The sequence below is a fragment of the Ambystoma mexicanum genome, chromosome 6q, assembly GCF_040938575.1.
Source record: "Ambystoma mexicanum isolate Mex_15411 chromosome 6q, UKY_AmexF1_1, whole genome shotgun sequence".
In the NCBI taxonomy this organism is placed as follows: Eukaryota; Metazoa; Chordata; class Amphibia; order Caudata; family Ambystomatidae; genus Ambystoma; species Ambystoma mexicanum.
The window spans coordinates 88,225,122-88,243,193 of record NC_090937.1 but is presented as its reverse complement, the minus strand read 5'-3'; the positions used below and the strand labels follow the sequence as shown (position 1 = coordinate 88,243,193).

General features: G+C 39.3%; 1 protein-coding gene across 1 annotated transcript in view; it reads left to right on the top strand.

The window, feature by feature from the left end:
• LOC138515797 (alcohol dehydrogenase 1-like) overlaps nucleotides 1-18,072 on the top strand; it is a 197,117-nt gene that overhangs the window by 95,222 nt on the left and 83,823 nt on the right. The window contains exons 4-6 of the mRNA XM_069630523.1: nucleotides 15,207-15,294; nucleotides 15,392-15,611; nucleotides 15,731-15,991. Of these exons, the coding sequence (XP_069486624.1) occupies nucleotides 15,207-15,294; nucleotides 15,392-15,611; nucleotides 15,731-15,991 (569 nt within the window). The remainder of the gene's footprint in view (nucleotides 1-15,206; nucleotides 15,295-15,391; nucleotides 15,612-15,730; nucleotides 15,992-18,072) is intronic.

Genomic DNA, 18,072 nt, shown 5'->3' with positions numbered 1-18,072 from the left:
AACCGGCCCCAGTACTAACCCACAGATATTGGATAGGGATAGGCTGTCTGTATTGAAGCAAGCAAATATGTCAGAAAGAGTGAAGATTGGTGGGAAACAAAAGCAAAAGAAAATATGTACCACCTTAAATAAAGACACAGGAAGAACTCAAAGGCCCAAAATTATTGCGGTGCGGCAGGCAATAGGATTGGGACTCCCAATAGAAAACCTGTGCCAGGAGCCTCTCAAAAAGCCTGAAATAGCACTGAATAATAAACAAAAAAACAAATCTCATGGCTTTATTCCGGGACTAAAATTTGCACCCAATAAAGTCTGCCTTAACAGAAGTATGGGAGAACCGTAAATATTCAGAGAAAATAGCTTTGCATCCCTCAAAAAAACTAGAGAGGCATATAGTAAGGAGAGTTGCTCTAGTACTCGAGTAACTAGCGGAGCGGGGGAGCAATGGGCAGTGAACACACCAGAAGTCCTAGAAATAAGTACAGCTGCACGGTGGTCAGGGGAGGCAATTAAACAACTTAGTACCTCCCCTGTCAGGGAAGGCTTTAATAACACAAAGATAGATTTGGCTACTATTTTTTCAGATATGATCACAAACAAAATAAAAATTATAAACTTATATGCTACCTCGTCTAGCCCCTTCTTAAATTGATCTAATGTTCTTATAGACCACCTTCCAATACTTACAAAGATTAATACCCAGGACTTGAAGCGAGTAGAGGTCCCACGCACTGCTTGGGCCCGAATTAGGCAATTCTCCATTTTGTCTCTCCAATCATAACTGAGCTTTTTATGACCCAAGCACCTGGATTCTTAAAATTGGGTTACACATTTATAAAAATGACAAAGCCAATACATATTGGGAAAAAAGGGACTTTGGCGCCAGGGGCTTGGATGCTCAGTTATCAGAGGACTCTATACACAATATTGTGATCAAGGTAGTATCAGCGATGCAATTTAAAAATAACACATTTGAGAGGTAAACTAGACATCTATCAGAGAACATAGAAGAAGTCGAATGACCGATTATGTTGCCTCCACATCAGACTGCTATAAGATCATGGAACACAAGAGGATAACATTTGTTTATGGTTAACCCTCTGGGTACTCAAATGTTGTTTGCAGCAGACATTATTTTATTACAACAGACTTGGTTAAGGGAGAAATTATATATAGATGGCTATGTAACCTTCAAAAGGCCTGCTCGAAAAAACAAACATGGCAGATCATTTGGACGTTTGATTCTAACAGTTGCGTCACACTTGAAAACAAAGGAATGTTTACCAACTCATGAATCTGAATCAATGTTAGCTATTGGGGTTAAAGAGCAGAGGGAAGGAAATAGCGCTGCTTTCCCATTGATAACTGTGTACAGCCCTTCAGGCAATGGTAGTATAAATGTTATAACAAGTCACATTGAGACACCGATCGATACTTGGAGAATTGCTTACCCAGGTGGGCAGTTTCTCATTGCAAGAGACTTGAATTATCAGCTACCTTATTTTGCAGAGAAGAAGGTTGCTTTTCTGCAAGAGCACTGCTTTGTGGAAAATGAATTCAATATGTGGGCGATTGGGCCATGTGAAGAGGACCAGGTCTTGGATCTTAATCCATGACTGCTCCTCTTTAAAGCCCAGAAATTGTTCCAAGTTGTTAATGTTAATGTTAATGTTAAAGGTCATTTGTACCGCGCACTATCACCACCGGAGTGGTCCCCTGGCGCTCTGGCGGCTCTGAAAGAGGGGGGGGATGGTGGGTTAGTGGGTGGAGGCTGGAAAAGTGCAAGATTGCAGTGATGTGCTGTTGGCAGCCTCAGCCCGGTGGTTCCGTCGGCTGGGCCTGGGGTGTATGCGGCCGGTAGTCGTCGTGTGCTGATGTGCGAGTCTATGTGTTTTTTTGTTTTGTTGTTGCAGTGTAGTGAAGTTCGTGCGGTTTGCTGCGCTAGAGGTTTGTGGTTGTGTTTGGTTTGGAGTTTGAGAGGTGTATGCAGAGAAGGAAATAGTTAATGGTATTCGTTAGTCATCTCTATCCTGGACTGAAACCGGTTGGGCTCGTGTAATCTTACCCGACGGGATGCTTGTACACCCTGAGCCTCAGGAGGTACGTGCCCGATTTTCCCTTCGAGGCCGTTTGAGGATCTATCTGTCCCCTCCGCCCGCTCCCTTAATAACCTTGCATGCTCCTCCCCCCCTCCACATGACTAGCGCCGCTGCTATTGTCCATACACCCGGTTGTGTGGTGATTGGTGGTATCTTGTCTGTTCCACAGCCTCGTGGGACCTAGTTGTGGCTGTGAGGGCGGTGGGGGATGGTAAGGGTTGGCTGGAGTAGTTGTATCCGTTTCTCTGGGTCTCGCGGGTGGACCCCTGTGTCCAGCGTCAGCCCTGCTGGTGCCCAGGGTACTTCTGTCGGTTCTAGCGGTTTGTCACTGTCCTTTTTTGATGATTCGTTTGTCTTATTGTTGTTTCGGTTTTAGTCTCCGGTGTTGAAGAGGTAGGTTTTTAGTAATTTTCTGAATTTAAGGTGGTCTTTGGTGTTCCTTATCAATTTTGGGATGTTGTTCCAGGTTTTCGCGGCTAAGTGGTAGAAAGCGGTGCCTCCGAGTTTCTTCTTGATGTAAGGTTTTTGTTCCAGTCGGATTTCGTTGTAAATGTGAGCATAAATGATCTGCAATACAAATGGTCAAATGGACGACAATCCTTATGGATTGATTTTATGCTGTCAGATTACAAGGGTTTCTCATCGATTGAAAATGTTAAACTCATACCAAATAATATGAGTGGTCACGTAATCATGGAATTTTCAGTTGGAGTTAATCGAAAGCCTCTAAAAAAGCTGTTGGTGGGAAATTTTTGGCTTAAATACAAACAGAAATTCTATAAATTGGCCTGAAATTAATGTGCAAAAAATGAATTGCTTGCTGTTAGATGTGTTGATGGAAAACCCTTGCCCAAGTTTTGGGATTATAAATAACTATTGCCAAATCACGCATATGCCAATACAGCAGTTTTCAAAAAAACAGAAAAAGATCCCTTTTGAACACTGTTCCCATAAGAATATATATGATCAAACCATGGTAAACAAGAAAAAAGAATTAACAACTAACTTACAGTGGGTAAAGTTAAATGTACAAGACCTACAGCTCTGAATCGATGGGGAAAAAAACTAAAGATGTGGTTTAAAAATGGGTACTATATGTATAGGGGGACCATGATCTGAGGGATAAATATATGCAAAGATTTTGGCACATTTTTAATAAACATAATGCTGGTGTTTTAAGTATCACAGAAATCAAGCCAATTTCTAACTATATGGAATGAATATGTTCTGTTGCTATATTACAGAGAAGAAATAGCAGGAGAAATCCCTTGCTATTTGAAGATACATCACAGGGAGTTCTTTAAATGTACAAAATAAGAAATAGAAGACATTATAAAAGAATGAAAACCCTCCCGAGCCCTGGGACAAGATGACCATGCTAATGTAGTACTATTTTAGACAGACCCTAAAATATGGTCTAGTATTCTTTTCATCATCTTTAGAGAGATTGTTATTACTGGTAAATTACCTAGATATTGGAATAAATCACAGCTGATACCAATTTGCAAAAAAGGCTTGAGAGATTCACCAGCAAACTATAGAATTTTAGCAATGATTGATTCTAGTGTCAAAATCTTTTGTAATCTACTTCTGGGTTATCTCAATTCATGGATCACTGAAAAGTATATTCTCAGCAACCAGCCATCTGGTTTTCGTAAAGGTTACAGTACCCCATCCAACATTTGGACCCAGTTTATTGACAGCACCTTATTATCCAAACCAAATGCACTTTTAAGTATGTTTTATTTATTTTACTAAGGCTTTTGATACAGTAGATAGGCAGATTTAATGGGAAAAGATAGAAACAGTAAATTTGCATCCACAAAGTTTATATTTTGCTAAATCCTTTTATTCCAAAAATGCCATCTATATTAGAGTGGACCAAGAGGGCACATTAAGCAAGCAGATATCAGTTAACTTTGGTCTAAAACAAGGATGCACATTACCTCCTATCTTTTTTAATAGGTATATTGCTGAACTTGATTGTGCTTTTAAAGAATTGTAAAATCATCCCCCACGTATTCATACTCGACCTATTAGCTGGCTATTATACGCAGACGATATTATAATACTTGATCAAACCACGTTAGATCTGCAGCGTAGTCTAACTGCCCTGGAATTATACTCTGGATGCCATATCCTAAAAATCAATTTGTCTAAAATGAAAATTATAGCTATTAAGTCCAATCGTAGAAACCATAAAAAGAGACAACTGGGCTGTTATATGAAAATAGAAGAGGTATCCAGTTATCCTTACCACGGTATATTAATATCCAATATATTGGATAAAGAGGTTCTCTCCAAAACTATAATAAGCAAAGCTTACGCAAAGGTTAAGGCAATTAGATCTTTTATCCCAAAATCTGGTGGTTTTTCTATGAGGGTTTTGGAAAGCTGTATAACTCTTGCATTGTACTGAGTGCCTTATATGGCCTCAAAGTCTTTACTGCCAAGGAAACTGCCTGGCTAAATGTTATAGAAGGAAGGTTATGGAAGAACGCCTTAGGACTATCACAAGCAATACTGATGGGAGCCATTTGTTTTGAATTGGGTCTAATTTCTCTCTCTACCTGAAAAATGATTGCAGCATGCAATTTTTATATAAATCTAATAATGAACCGAGACAACTCAAATTCAATATTTTCTTCCTTACTAGATCCTTCGGGTATGTTATCTAGACACCCTGCTCTAAGCGCTTAGAATAAATAAATTGTTGTATTCCTGGATGCAATTGGTTGCTCCTGTGCGCCTGATGAGAATCTTGCCACTAAATTTACTGAAATAAAAAAAGGCTTGAATATGGGATAGAAATAGACGCACAGTATATCTATCCGGGAAATATAATTATGCAGTATACTCTACACAAGCTTTTCCAATTGATTTGGGATGTACCTATATAAACAATTTACTAAATAACAGAGCAAGAAGGTTCATAATGTGTTTAAGGATGAACTGACACAAGAAGAGGTAGGAGGGTATTTATACTGCTACACCAAACACCCCTCCAAACTAGGGAAACAACCCTTTACAAAAATACAGAAGGTTCGGTGAACAGTGTGTTATTCAGGTGATGCATCTGTCTAAGGCCAGATCAGGTCTCCTACACTACACATCAAGAGCTTAATATTCTCCACAGCGGAGTATAGGAAAACATGACCTGGTTAGTGCTACTCATTGAACTTTCAAAAAGGAAATCTTATCACAGTATAAAAATGTTTTATTCAATAAATTATCAATAATCAAAAACAGAGAATTCTTCAGAGGAACAATTCATATTTCATAAACACAATACAATGAAAAAATGTAAACAGTGCACCAGACAACCTCAAACAAATACTATATGAATTGCAGTGGCATAAAAGGGAACCAACAGTAAAAGGGTTCCACCCTACAACATACAGAAATGAATCTATAGTCACAGAGAAATATTTGGTTGTATAAAACGGAGCAACCTAGGGTCAACTGATTCGCCCACACTGTGCTCCACACTAAATTGCACCAAAGTACTCACACTGCATCATACCCAAACAACCCAACATGTTTCATTCCTCATACACATTCATCAACCAGAGTCAAGGGAAATTCATCAGGGGCTCATATTCAAGGACAGACACCATTCACAAGAAAACAGTAGTTTGTATAACTTTAGAAGCTAAAGCGAGACGGCTCAATGGCCATTTTGTTTATGAAAATAGGCTAAGCAGAACCTCCTGGCATCGTCCAGGGCTAGCCGCCGATATGCACTGTTGTTGTGCTGCCACGGTTCAGGGGCGAACTGGGATGGTAGATGCAGTTTAATTGCTCTTATCACCAACTCCTCGATTACTGAACCGGCCAAAGGAAGATGCTTGCCACCTGTAAACAATCAAATATTTGGGTGTGGGTAAGTAAGGGTCTCAACAAATGGACTCTAGTCCCACCAGAATGTTTAACAACTACAATTCTGTGGAGTAAACTTAACGTCAATGAAAGAGCTCCAATCCCTATAACACATCGTGAATCTAATGCCATTATCATAGCTGAATTTAAAATTTAAAGGTCTTCTACCCATAGTCGTGAAAAAGCACAACAAGACAGAAATAACCCACCGTAGAGACAAATGGGGAGGGGAGAAGAAAAGGAAAAGACACTATTCCACATCGTTGGAGTTAGGTTGGTCATTTATAAAAACATCATCACTCTCTCGATCTAACTCACCCCCCACATACACATCTACCCTCTAGCTCAGGGCAGAGTAACGAAACTCAACGTCCCACATAGGAGCGGTGTTTAAGGATGAATCAGCTACCTACAATGGTAAATAGAGGTGTGTGGTTAAAGATTCCTTACAAAGAGCGTCTTTGTACATTATACAGAAATTAACCGGAAACAGCTAGACACCTCTTGACAGATTGTATTGCACTAATTATCATTTATGAAAAAGGTTACATGAAATTGGTACAAGACTTGAATTTTATTTGTACAAACCAATTCTGCTCGTTATTATATGCTGGGGAAATGTTGGTCATGAACTTCACAATCTATTATATATGGCAAGAAATTATGTAGAGATTGAATTGATCAAATATTGGGAACTCTATATATAATCGTTTTTTTTGTATATTTAATAGCAATGTTTTAAAACTGTGTTCTTTTTGCTGATTTTTTACTAGTGATGGAATGTAAACTAATAGAGTAACTTTTGTAAATGTTTTAATGTATGTAATTTTTAATTGTGGTAAAGGTTATATTTAACCAATAAAACACAGAATAAAAGAAAAATCAATTCAATTATTTGACTTAAGGGCATTAATCATAGAGAGTTCAATCAAAACATTTTTCAAAGTGAGACCATAATGTTGAGGACATTCAAAATACAATGTTTTTCTTAATTTTGGTGAGGTTTGTGATGTAAAATCCCAGTGACATAAATTCTAACATTGTGTCTACTGCTATCCATCTTCAAGGTTAATAATTCCACCAGGCCAAGTGATGGGTGTACTGAAGCTTAATGCGTTTTGGTTCTAAGACCTTCATCAGACGCGTAAATGGCTAAGACAAATAAAATAAAAGTAGTAACATATTTCAAAATGTGTAATAGTAAGGCTCAATTTGAAACCATAAGCAGCACTCCCCTCCACCCCAATTTAAGTATTTTAGAAAGATGCCTGTACATCAAGGTTGCAAGTTTCGCCTCCCTGGAGTGGAAAGATAAAGAGATTTAAGCTCCCTTATGGGAGATATTTGTTAAGAGATTAGATTAGATTGATATGGTCCTGTAGTTTAAAGTCACCTGTAATTCTAAGTAATATTTATCACCAGAGTCTCATAGTAAGCAGCAATCTGACCTATAGAGAATGTAAAAGCAAAATATATGTATAGCATGGTAAGATACTCATTATAAAACGTTGTGAACTTTATTCTACCATATCAATCAATATGATTATAATTTAATAAAAAATAAAACGTTGTTCAATTTGGAATAGAATCCCTTTATCAGGGCTTATCACGGAACAATCTGTATAATCTTTCAAATTTGGGCATAGATTCCAGAAACTACAGAATTGAATGAATGACTCCACGCTACTAAGTAGCATTTGTTTAACTGCAAATTTCTGTTTGGAGACACATGTGCACATGGACTTGATAGCATCATCATGTTGGTTCTATGATTTCACTGCGTACAGCGGTATGACGCCATGATACGGACAAATACATGTTGTACTGTCTACACATTTTGTGGATTCATAAAGACTAATACATTTGTTAATCAATGTGAATAAACTAAGTAAACACACAGAGTCTATGCACAATGGGCCAGATTACACTAAGGTAAGAGCATAGTACAAGTCGAAATATGTATGGTATTTAAGCAATGTCATTCACATAAAAGTCCAGTAAATATGAAGGTCCTATGTGGACACAATTGCCTGAAATTACGACTGTTGCTTAATTAACTTGATCCCAAGATAGTATTCACAGAAAATGCTGCAATTCATTCAGATCATATCGACCCTTGTGCACCAGTGTGCCTAGAAAATCTATCCAGAAAAGCTTCCCCTTGGGATCATTTCTCACAAACACTGCCTATTTTTCATTTGGGAATTACCTCCAAGGTACATACTTGCATTTGAGTCATATTATGATTGTACTCAACAACGTGACGTGAAAGTGGGGAGGTGCAATTTTTTTTAGCCAATTGTGGATCAATGCTCATTCCATCTTATCTTGGATTTGTAATTTGTTTTACCCACATAACATTTCACACAGGGGCATCTAATAACATAGATTACTCCCTGTGAGTCACATGTCCTAAAACTATGTAGAAACGCCTTTTTACTTGTAGATGGATGGAAAATATATTGTATTGTATTGTATTGTATTGTATTGTATTGTATGTATTCCAAAATTAATTTAAGAAGCCCAGTATCCTTTAGGAAAGTATTTTGTATTAAGAGCTGTAGAATGATGTCAATGTATTTGGCTAGAGGTTCTAATAAATCTCCTGTTCCTGCTTCGATGGGACAAAATGGAGGGCTGTTTAAGTCCCCAGGTTTTTGGAAGTCTGTAAATCACAGGCATTATCCGGTAGGTATTAATTATAAATGCTAGTGTTCCGTCAATAATTCATTTCATTTTGTGAGCATTTTTACAGGGTTGGCCAACTTTGCAGAGATATTTTTGCATCACTGATATCCTTTATGATAATTGCTTTACATAGGCAAACAAAGCTCAACCAATAAATAACTTTATTGACAAATTCCTCCCATATTTCACTGTCTTTACTTTACAGTTTTGGAACTCCCAATAAATATTTGGAACACATGAGAGCCTTCATTATTCTCCAGATTTGTCTGGCTCTTTGCACAGATGGGTGAGCAGCCCCTTCATCACCCTGTCAAATGGTTCACTTCCTACCCTAGACAGCCCTCCCACAGAAACCCCATCATCTCTAGGTTTTGTTTTGCAGCCTTGCTGGTAGTCAACAACTTAATGGAGGATTCTTTTGTTCTCAGTTACAGGGTAGTAAAACCCCTCTCCAATTACATCTTTGTATGTACACCGTCCCACCCTCCATACTTTTTTACTAATTTCACTAATTTACTGTCCTTGTCAAAGGCATAACTTTGCATCTAAGGAGAGAGTGAACTCAGCAATGCAAAATTAAAGTGATTCAAACAAATCATTTCACATTCTTTCTCCAGTTAAAGCCATATTTCCTCTTTAAACCGATATCCCTCTACATCCCTTTTAATGTAAATTGTCTCTTTAGTATGAATGGAGTTGCCCACTATCGCCAACATATTGCCAACAATTCCCTGGAAACCAGTCAACATTATGCTCCTTACAAATACTGCTGCAAAATCTAGGCCAGCTGGTAACATTATTTGGGATGGTTCTAGATCTAGATGTGTAAAGATGTTTAGTTTGAAGAAGAGAGTTTTTGCAGATTAGCTCTGCTGCTTCCCACACCCACTTCCTGGCCTCTCTCCATCATTCCACTCTGACAGAGCAGTCTCCAACAGTTAGAACAGCCTTTGGGGGGGGATCTTCTGTGAACAGACTTGCAGAGATATTTTGTTTGGCTATTATTTTACACATAACCCACAACACTAGTTAAAACAATATTAAACTACCAAACTGCCTGGGCTGTCTAATGACTGTCAAGGGTTGTAAATGTTAATCACTTTCTCATGATATACCATTAAAACAAAGTACCATACAAATGTCCAATAAATAAATAAATTCTCACCCCGAAAGGGTACCACCCTAGCACAATGCAGAAAACGAAGAACTGATCTGCTCTGTCCTTCGCTCTTCTACAAACTACTGACATCTGCACCTAGTGCACTTCATACGCTTTGCTGGGGAAGACAGGTTCAGTGCTTGAGACGTGCAGCGTGTCTTCCAAGCATAGTATAAACTGCTCTAGGCCCGGTCCAAGTGCAGCGTGCCTTCCAAGCTTGGCCTAAGCTGCTCTAGGCCTGGTCCAAGTGCAGCGTGTCTTCCAAGCATGGCATAAACTGCTCTAGGCCCGGTCCACATGCAGGGAACCAGTGTGTGCTGACAACTGTACTTGGGCAACTTCACACGCTTTGCTGGGTAGAGACAGGTTTAGTGCTTCAGTGGCCAGATTACAGAAATTTTGCACTGGTGCAAGGGCAACGTTTGCACAGTATTAGCACTAGGGCAAAGTTGGCCCTATTTTTAAAAACACAGGGACACATTAAAAAACCATTACCCCTCAACAAGTGCAGTTTGGCATATTAGAAGCACTGGGGCAAAAATTTCCCTAGTGCAAAAAAGATGCATTTTCACTAAAGTTTTGCACCAGGGCAAAGTTTGCCGTAGTGCTAATAAGGAATGGTATTAGCACGAGGGCAAACTTTGCCCTGATGCAAAAATGAAGTGAAAAGGTATCTTTTTTGCACTAGGGCAATTTTTGCCCAGGTGCCTATAGCATGCCAAACTGAACTTGTCATGGGTCAATAGTTTTCTAATATGTTCCAATGTTTTTAGAAATAGGGCACACTTTGCCCCAGTGCTAATACCGTGCAACTTTGCACTTGCACTGGTGCAAAGTTTCTGTAATATGGCCCCAGATGTGCTATGGGAGGTGAGCCTCCCAACCATGCCACAAAGAGGAAGCCTTTGGGTCCTAGCACCAGGCCATGAACAGGGAACAAGCGTGGAGCCTCTTCTGACAATTGCGCCTTACTCAAAACCTTGAGCAGTCTGATCTGTAATTGAAACTGCATCAAGGGGTCTACTTTTCCAGTGGCGTAAACTACTACAGATTGACAAAATTCCTCTGCCTTTTATGTTGCAGCCCTTATGCCTCTCAGGGTTTAGTTTTGCAATGAACAGAAAGGTCACTGGTGTGTTGGTCCTTAATGTTTGTTCACTGTCAGTATACAAAGTTGTGTCGGTAGATTTCAACTAGGTAATGGTACTGATTGGTATCTGCAAATCCTGTCTAAAGTTTATTTCATGTGCGGCCAGAACAAGTGTCATCCAAAGGTTCTGGACCCACTTGGTTAAAAACATTCTTCCAAACAAACACTTGAGTTTTTTTTATATTTACATAAAAAAATGTGCAAAGTGTTCCCTGCATAACCTAATTACTTTTGGCAATTTTGGCATACTACTTAACTACAGCGTTGATTCCAGCCCCATTGCCTATGGAAACTGTTATTGGAATATATTGGAAAATAGATAATTAGGGCTTTTCATGGAAACCTTAACAGGGGCATTTCTAATGATTGCTGACTTTATTTTTTTCATAAGTAGAAGCCTGAACTAACTGAAGAAAAGGTATTTTTCAGCTAATTTCCTTTTTCTAAAGAAATAGGTAATGTGCAACTTGAAGGACTTTTGATTTTGAAATGCTACATTTCTCTCCACCTGAGTATTTAAATTTTCCTTAAAATATTACGTTAGGTTTTTCATGGAAGTATTTCTGTTTTTAATGAAAAAAAAATGTGAAGACTGAAGAACGTGTCCATGAAAAATGAAAATTCGTCCATGAAAAGCGAAAGCCCTTGTGAGAATAAATGAAAAATACATATCAAGAACATGTCAGAATCACAGAATTGTCTCATCAAATGTTCTCAATTGTTTTGTGTACACCAGTTTGCCATGTGACCTAAATGCCTGTCAAAAAATTAAAAAATCAAACTGGCTGATTTTTTTTAATGAGTCTGAGTTTAAAAACTATTTTTGAACACCTCACTATAACTGAAAAGTTTCACTTTTTTGTATGAATCTCATTCATTTTTACTCTCTCTTTTTATTTTTACACTTTTTTCCCATAACCGCAGCTATATTAACAATGGGCTACAAATAATATACAAAAAAATATGTGAGTATGTGAAAACGTTCAAGTTCCGAACGTGGTCTCCAGATTCCCCAAACTCCCCAATTTCACATGTTGTGTTCTTTCCCCACCCCACTTCTAGCATGATGCCATTTCATCCTTTTTCCTTCTCCAAATGGCATTTTTTCCACTTCTCGTTTTTGGATAACCTAGAATATCACCCTGACTATTCGTGACTATCTCTCAAATTGGGTTGAGTTAAGTTGGTCATGACTTCCCACCAGAGGCGTTGCTAGGGGCAGCTGAGGGGCTATAGTCCCGGGACTTTTGGTTGTAGCCCCAAACAGAAGCTCAGGAGCTACAACCAAAAGACTAGCTAGCCCGGAGTCTCGACAGTCCCAACATTAGTGTAGCCCCGGATCTTTTCCAGACCTAGCAACACCCCTGCTTCCCACAGCTGCTGAATTTCAAGGGTTTTGTTGTGTTAAATCTGTGCAACGTAACTGCACCTTAACTAAGGTTTTTTCAGTGAATTTCAAGGGTTTCTTTACACCATACCATAGTTTTTTTTTACAGGCCATTAGCCATGGCCTTCATCCATGGCCAATGGCCAATGGCCTGTGCTTGTGTCCACTGTATTTTTTAAAACACTACCGAGCCACTAGCCATGGCCTTCCCTTAGAGGAAAAGTAAAGAGAGATACAGTCAGCAATCTAATGGGTCCAAGACTGTGGATAGATTTTAAGATGAGAAGTAGAAAATTAGAGTCAGGGGTATTGCATGGTGAGCTATTCAGCATGGTGGGGATATGTTGAGGTGGGAGAGGATCTGGGTAGGTTTTATGGGAATTGTCTAACAAAGCTGTGAACTTTGTTTAGGGGAACAACTGAATAAAGCAGAAGACCAATGAGTCAGCTCGAGCAGTAGTCAATGTTGCAGGCCACCATCAAAGAGATCAGCATTTTTGCCCAGTACTGAGCGGGATGCAGATATGTTTTCCTGGGGTTGTGGGGCTAGTGAGCAGGAAGACCGTGTAGATTTTAAAGTGGCTATCAAAAGAGGACCATGGTTTACAAGCCATAGCAGATGAATTGGGGAGTCACGAGGAAAGGAGAAAGGAGATGGGAGATGGGGGGAATGGGATTAATATTGGAGACTGGAAGAAACATGGCTTCAGTCTTGGGGGAGTTTAACATCAGGTGGAATAGAGCCATCTAGTGAGTAATGGTTTGTGTGGCAGTAGGTGATACATTCTGAGACAGCAGAGGCGAAGCAGGGCAATGAGAAAATGATCTGGGTATCTGCAGAAAAGATGGTGTAGTGGACACCAAGGGATACAAATGATCTTGCCCAAGGAGGAGGCCTATAGGTTGAAGATGAGTGGGCTCAGGACTGATCTTTGAGTGATGCCCAGTGGTGGGGTATGGAGGGGAAAGTGTAGAGTACCATGAGTTTGAGAAGGAGCAGTCAGAGAGATAGGGGATCATCCAGTCAAGTACGATGTCCTTGAAGACAAAGGAGGAGAGAGTTTGGAGAAAGGAGGGATAATTCATGATGTTGAAGGTCGCAGAAATGTTGTATAGGATGAGGATGGAAGAGTGTTGAGTTGCTAGCTGAGGTCAGGAAGTTGGAGACCTCAGTGGAAGCATTTTCAGTGGGGTGTTAATTGCAAAATCCAGTTTGATGGGGTTGCATAGTGGGTGCACCACAAGGTGGTTGAGAATATGGTTATCAGAATTTCTTTCGAGGATTTTAACGTTATTGGGCAAAAGTGAGATGAGTCCATAGAAAGAGAGATTCTTTGGATATGCAGTGTTTTTTTATTGTCGGTATGACCATTGCTATTTTCTAGTATGCAGTGGGCCCATTTAGTTGAAAGAGGGAAATTCTTGTGGCAGGAGAGAATCAAGGTGGTGACAAGTTCAAGTTATTTGATTGTTTGGGCTATGTGCAGATCAGCGGGGAGAAGTGTGATAGATGAGAAAGCACATCACCTGTTTTGAAGATTCAGACCATAACATTTTCCAACTCTGGAAGTGATGAGAACTCGATTACAAGTGGACCGAACCAACCGTATATGTGGTCTATGTGCGGCACCGTGAGCCATTGATAGTCGGCCCTCACACAAGGCTCTTAGACTGAAATATTTCTTCATTTTTCTCAATGTGAACAATCACATTTGTATATGTATGTATATAAATTATATTTTTTCTTTTTTATGAGTGTGATTTGTTTTTTATTGGTTTGAATTTCTTATACTTGTGATTTGTTGAGCATAAAACTTTATGTACACTAAAAATGCCTGTTAAATAAATAGAAATAGAGAATAAAGGGTGGAGGTGGAGGGTCTCAAGAAGGAGTAAGGGGGATTAATGGAAAGGTAGATAAGCTGTTGCATATTTTGCTGATTTTGGTAAAGAAGGGGGCAAAGTTGTCAGCAGAGAGGAGGAGTTATGGATTGGTTTTTAGGGGGAAGCATGGTCGGGAGGGTCATGGATAATTTGAGAAAGTGCAAATGGTGAGTAGATATAAGATATGTGCAGTGTTAGGAATCGGTGGAGTCGAGAGAAGTGGTAAGGTCAAAGTAAACATTGGTTGTCATTTTAAGAATAATGTTTTTACCCAGTCCTAACACAAAGCCTGTGAGTCATGGACGGATTTTGTTCAGGCATCAATAATTCCCAGGTCATGCGTGAGTTTGAGGACAGGGTAGCAATTACCAGCTCTTCTTGGCTTGAGTAACCAGTTCTATTCACTAAGTCATATGAGCAGCACTGTGCACCTTCTCTCTTTCTGAATAAGTCACAGGGCAGAATTTAGGAGCTCATTGACATCCAGTGCCATCCCAAATCCGTTATGATTGGCCTAAACTTCTGAACTCCATCACGCTACGTTTTCAGTGAAATCTTAAAATTAACAATATTTTTTACAATACAGACTGTGTTCAAAGTTGATGTTATCTCTCCAGAGTAATATTACCGTATGCAAATACAACTTGAATTATGTTATTTAGAGCTGATGTTGAAGTTCCAAGCAATTGGAGACCAATTGAGTGCTAATGAGCAGGTCAATTTAATAATAGAAATGAAGAAATCGTACCAAAAGCACAGGCACCCCTCCAGAAACATTGTGAACTTGAAATTTAGGATACTAAGACACACAAGAACCTAACAAATGGTCACCAATCTTTGGCGTCAAGGGGTATTATAATCCCTACATTTTTGCTCCGGATATCTCAACCCTTGTCACTGCGTTTCTTGCATTTCCAGTGTTTAAGTTTTGGGCTTTCTTTTTTGCATTTATTTCCCAAGGAGACAAAGTGATCCCGCTCTTCATCCCGCAATGCGGGGAATGCACCTGCTGCCGAAATCCGAAGAGCAACTACTGCCTGAAGAATGAGTATGTTTGACCTTTTTTCATTAATATTATAGAACAACTGAGCACTTGTGTTGTTGAATGTAAAGGGTCTAAACATTATTGGGTGCATTTGGTACAGTCTGTATAGAGCAACTGGTATGATGTCGGATGGCACCAGCCGCTTCACCTGCAAGGGGAAAGTCATTCACCACTTCCTTAGCACCAGCACCTTCACTGAGTACACAGTCGTGGAAGAATATGCAGTGGCCAAGATTGCCGATAATGCCCCCATGGAGAAGGTCTGTCTGATTGGTTGTGGATTTTCAACTGGATACGGGTCAGCCATCAAAACTGCCCAGGTAAGGATTAATGTACATATTCCTTTATCCACCTTATTTCTCACTGCAAATAGGAGGCAATGTGCAAATTAGTTACCCTACCCCACCTTTGTATCAATTATGCTTTTCCAATTGTGCAGGTGGAACCAGGCTCTTCTTGTGTTGTATTTGGTTTGGGAGGAGTTGGACTCTCCGTTGTCATCGGCTGTAAAACAGCTGGAGCAAAACAAATCATTGGGGTTGACACCAATTCCGCCAAGTTTGCGAAGGCTAAAGAATTAGGAGCTACTCAGTGCATCAACCCTAAAGACTACACTAAGCCAATTCCCGAAGTGTTGGGTGAGATGTTTGATGGCGGTGTGGATTATTCCTTCGAATGTATTGGACATGTTCAAACCATGGTACGTAATTTTGACTTCTGATTCTGTTTGTAGAAATTGACATTTCTGCCCTGCTAGTGCAGCGGGATTTATCTATTGAACTCCCTAGTTGTATCCAAGTGCAGCGGCAGTAATTTCACTCAGTTAATTGATCGGTGGCAAGTCAATCTTGGAGTGAGTACAATAAAGGAGTACATGTCCATCACCACGGCTGATGATGGTTGTTTTCGCTAAACCTTAGGGGAACAGAAGAGGCATTGGGAGAATGTCTTATGCTAGTCCCCTAATATGAATGTGTGTGAACATATCAGCAGCAGTCGCATCACCAGTGAGTTTCATCTTTCTTTTGGTGAATGGTCATTTGGAAAAATAAATGCAGGTATAACCCTGATGTTAATGTAATAACATTTAATTAAAATAAAATAAAAAATTGAAAAGGAATACATTATTTTAAAAAATAGAGCATATCCTTAGAACTATCTAAATGCAGTTGAATGTGTGCAAATGCAAGTGGATTGTGAACAGTGTATGGAATATAATGTGAAAAAAGAACTTGCAGTTGTGCAAAATGTAAGTGGTCATGTTATGGTCATTTTACCTATGTAAGTGGGGGGTCCTCTCTAATGTTAATTATGGAAAACTAGGAGGTCTGGCATAGCAATCCTTGCCGTTAATATTCAGACATACATTTCGGTTCAATAAGCCAGCAAATAAAAATCGAGCCACGGTTTAAAGGATAGCAGTACATAGTAATGATAATAATTTATGTAAATATGTGCCATGTAAAGTGCTTTGGATAAAAGCGCTGCATACATATCAAATCATTATTGTTATTATTATTATTATTATTATTATTATTATTATTATTATTATTATAAGATGAGGATGAAAATGCACTTATGGCAGTGGAGATTATTTGTATTCCTTTTGCCATTGTAAACCTGACTGTGTTTCACAGTTCAACAAGTCAACTAGTCGAAACCCACTTCTGAATATTAACGGGAACCTTTCTATATGAGGTGCGCTCACAGTATCACTGTATACTGATAAAAGAATGTTTGCAATAAGAACTGCTCAATACTAGAAAATCACACACAGACACCATCTTTGAAATCAACCATATAGTAGAGATTGTACAAATAACTTAATTGTATTCCAAATGTTAATGCCTATAGCGCAAAGTGTGGGAAATTACCAATGTTAGTGCACTCTTTATACCTACTAATATCATAGTCAAGGTCACCTAAATGAATTGTGCATACCAAAATTATCGTCCAAAAACAACTCACGAATTTCTATTCTGAAAACGAAGGTTTGGTGTAAAGGAACGTTACCGAAGTAGTATGTTCCCAATTCTAGGATTGTACAAGGGAATGTTTTGGTGACAAATGTATTGGTCTTCATTTTGTGGGTTTTAAACTTAAATCTGTAAGGGTCTGGACAATCTGACTGCAATACCTTCTTCAAATGAGGTTAGTACCCCAACCTTTCTCAACCTGATTTCTGCGTCGCCACATCCTGGAAGGACTACAATGTCCTCAGATATTTCAAGTAGACAAATAAGTACAGCACATTTCCAAAAAGCCATGGGGATTGGTTTCATATCTAAAAAAACAAATGGACTCATCCTTTATATCTTGATAATTTGACAGTGTGACATCTGTTTGCAGAATTGACCCGCATTCTCCCATAAAGAGTCAACTCCGAAAGCACCCGATAATATCCTGCCATCTCTTTTTAGAACAGGAAAGTAGTTCTTCAACATCCTTTGCATGCACGCAGTGTCTACCAGTGCTTTTCATTCCGGATAGCTTTCGCTATCTAGCGAGGGAAAGGGGTAAGCTGTATTTGTTGTTATGGGGAACATATACTGGGCCCCCAGTGAACGTATTGTTCCCACTGCCTTTTCTCACCACATCCAGACAGGAATGAATGTCTGCTCAGGAGTGTGCATCAATGATGCACCAAAAAAGCCTTCTGTTTTAGCAACTACTAACCTCTCTGCTTTGGACCATCTGCTTGTCTGCCACCAGAACCATCTCTGTACGTTTCCATCAAACTAACCACTAAAACCTCTGACAAGCCATACTGGAAGTTATTCA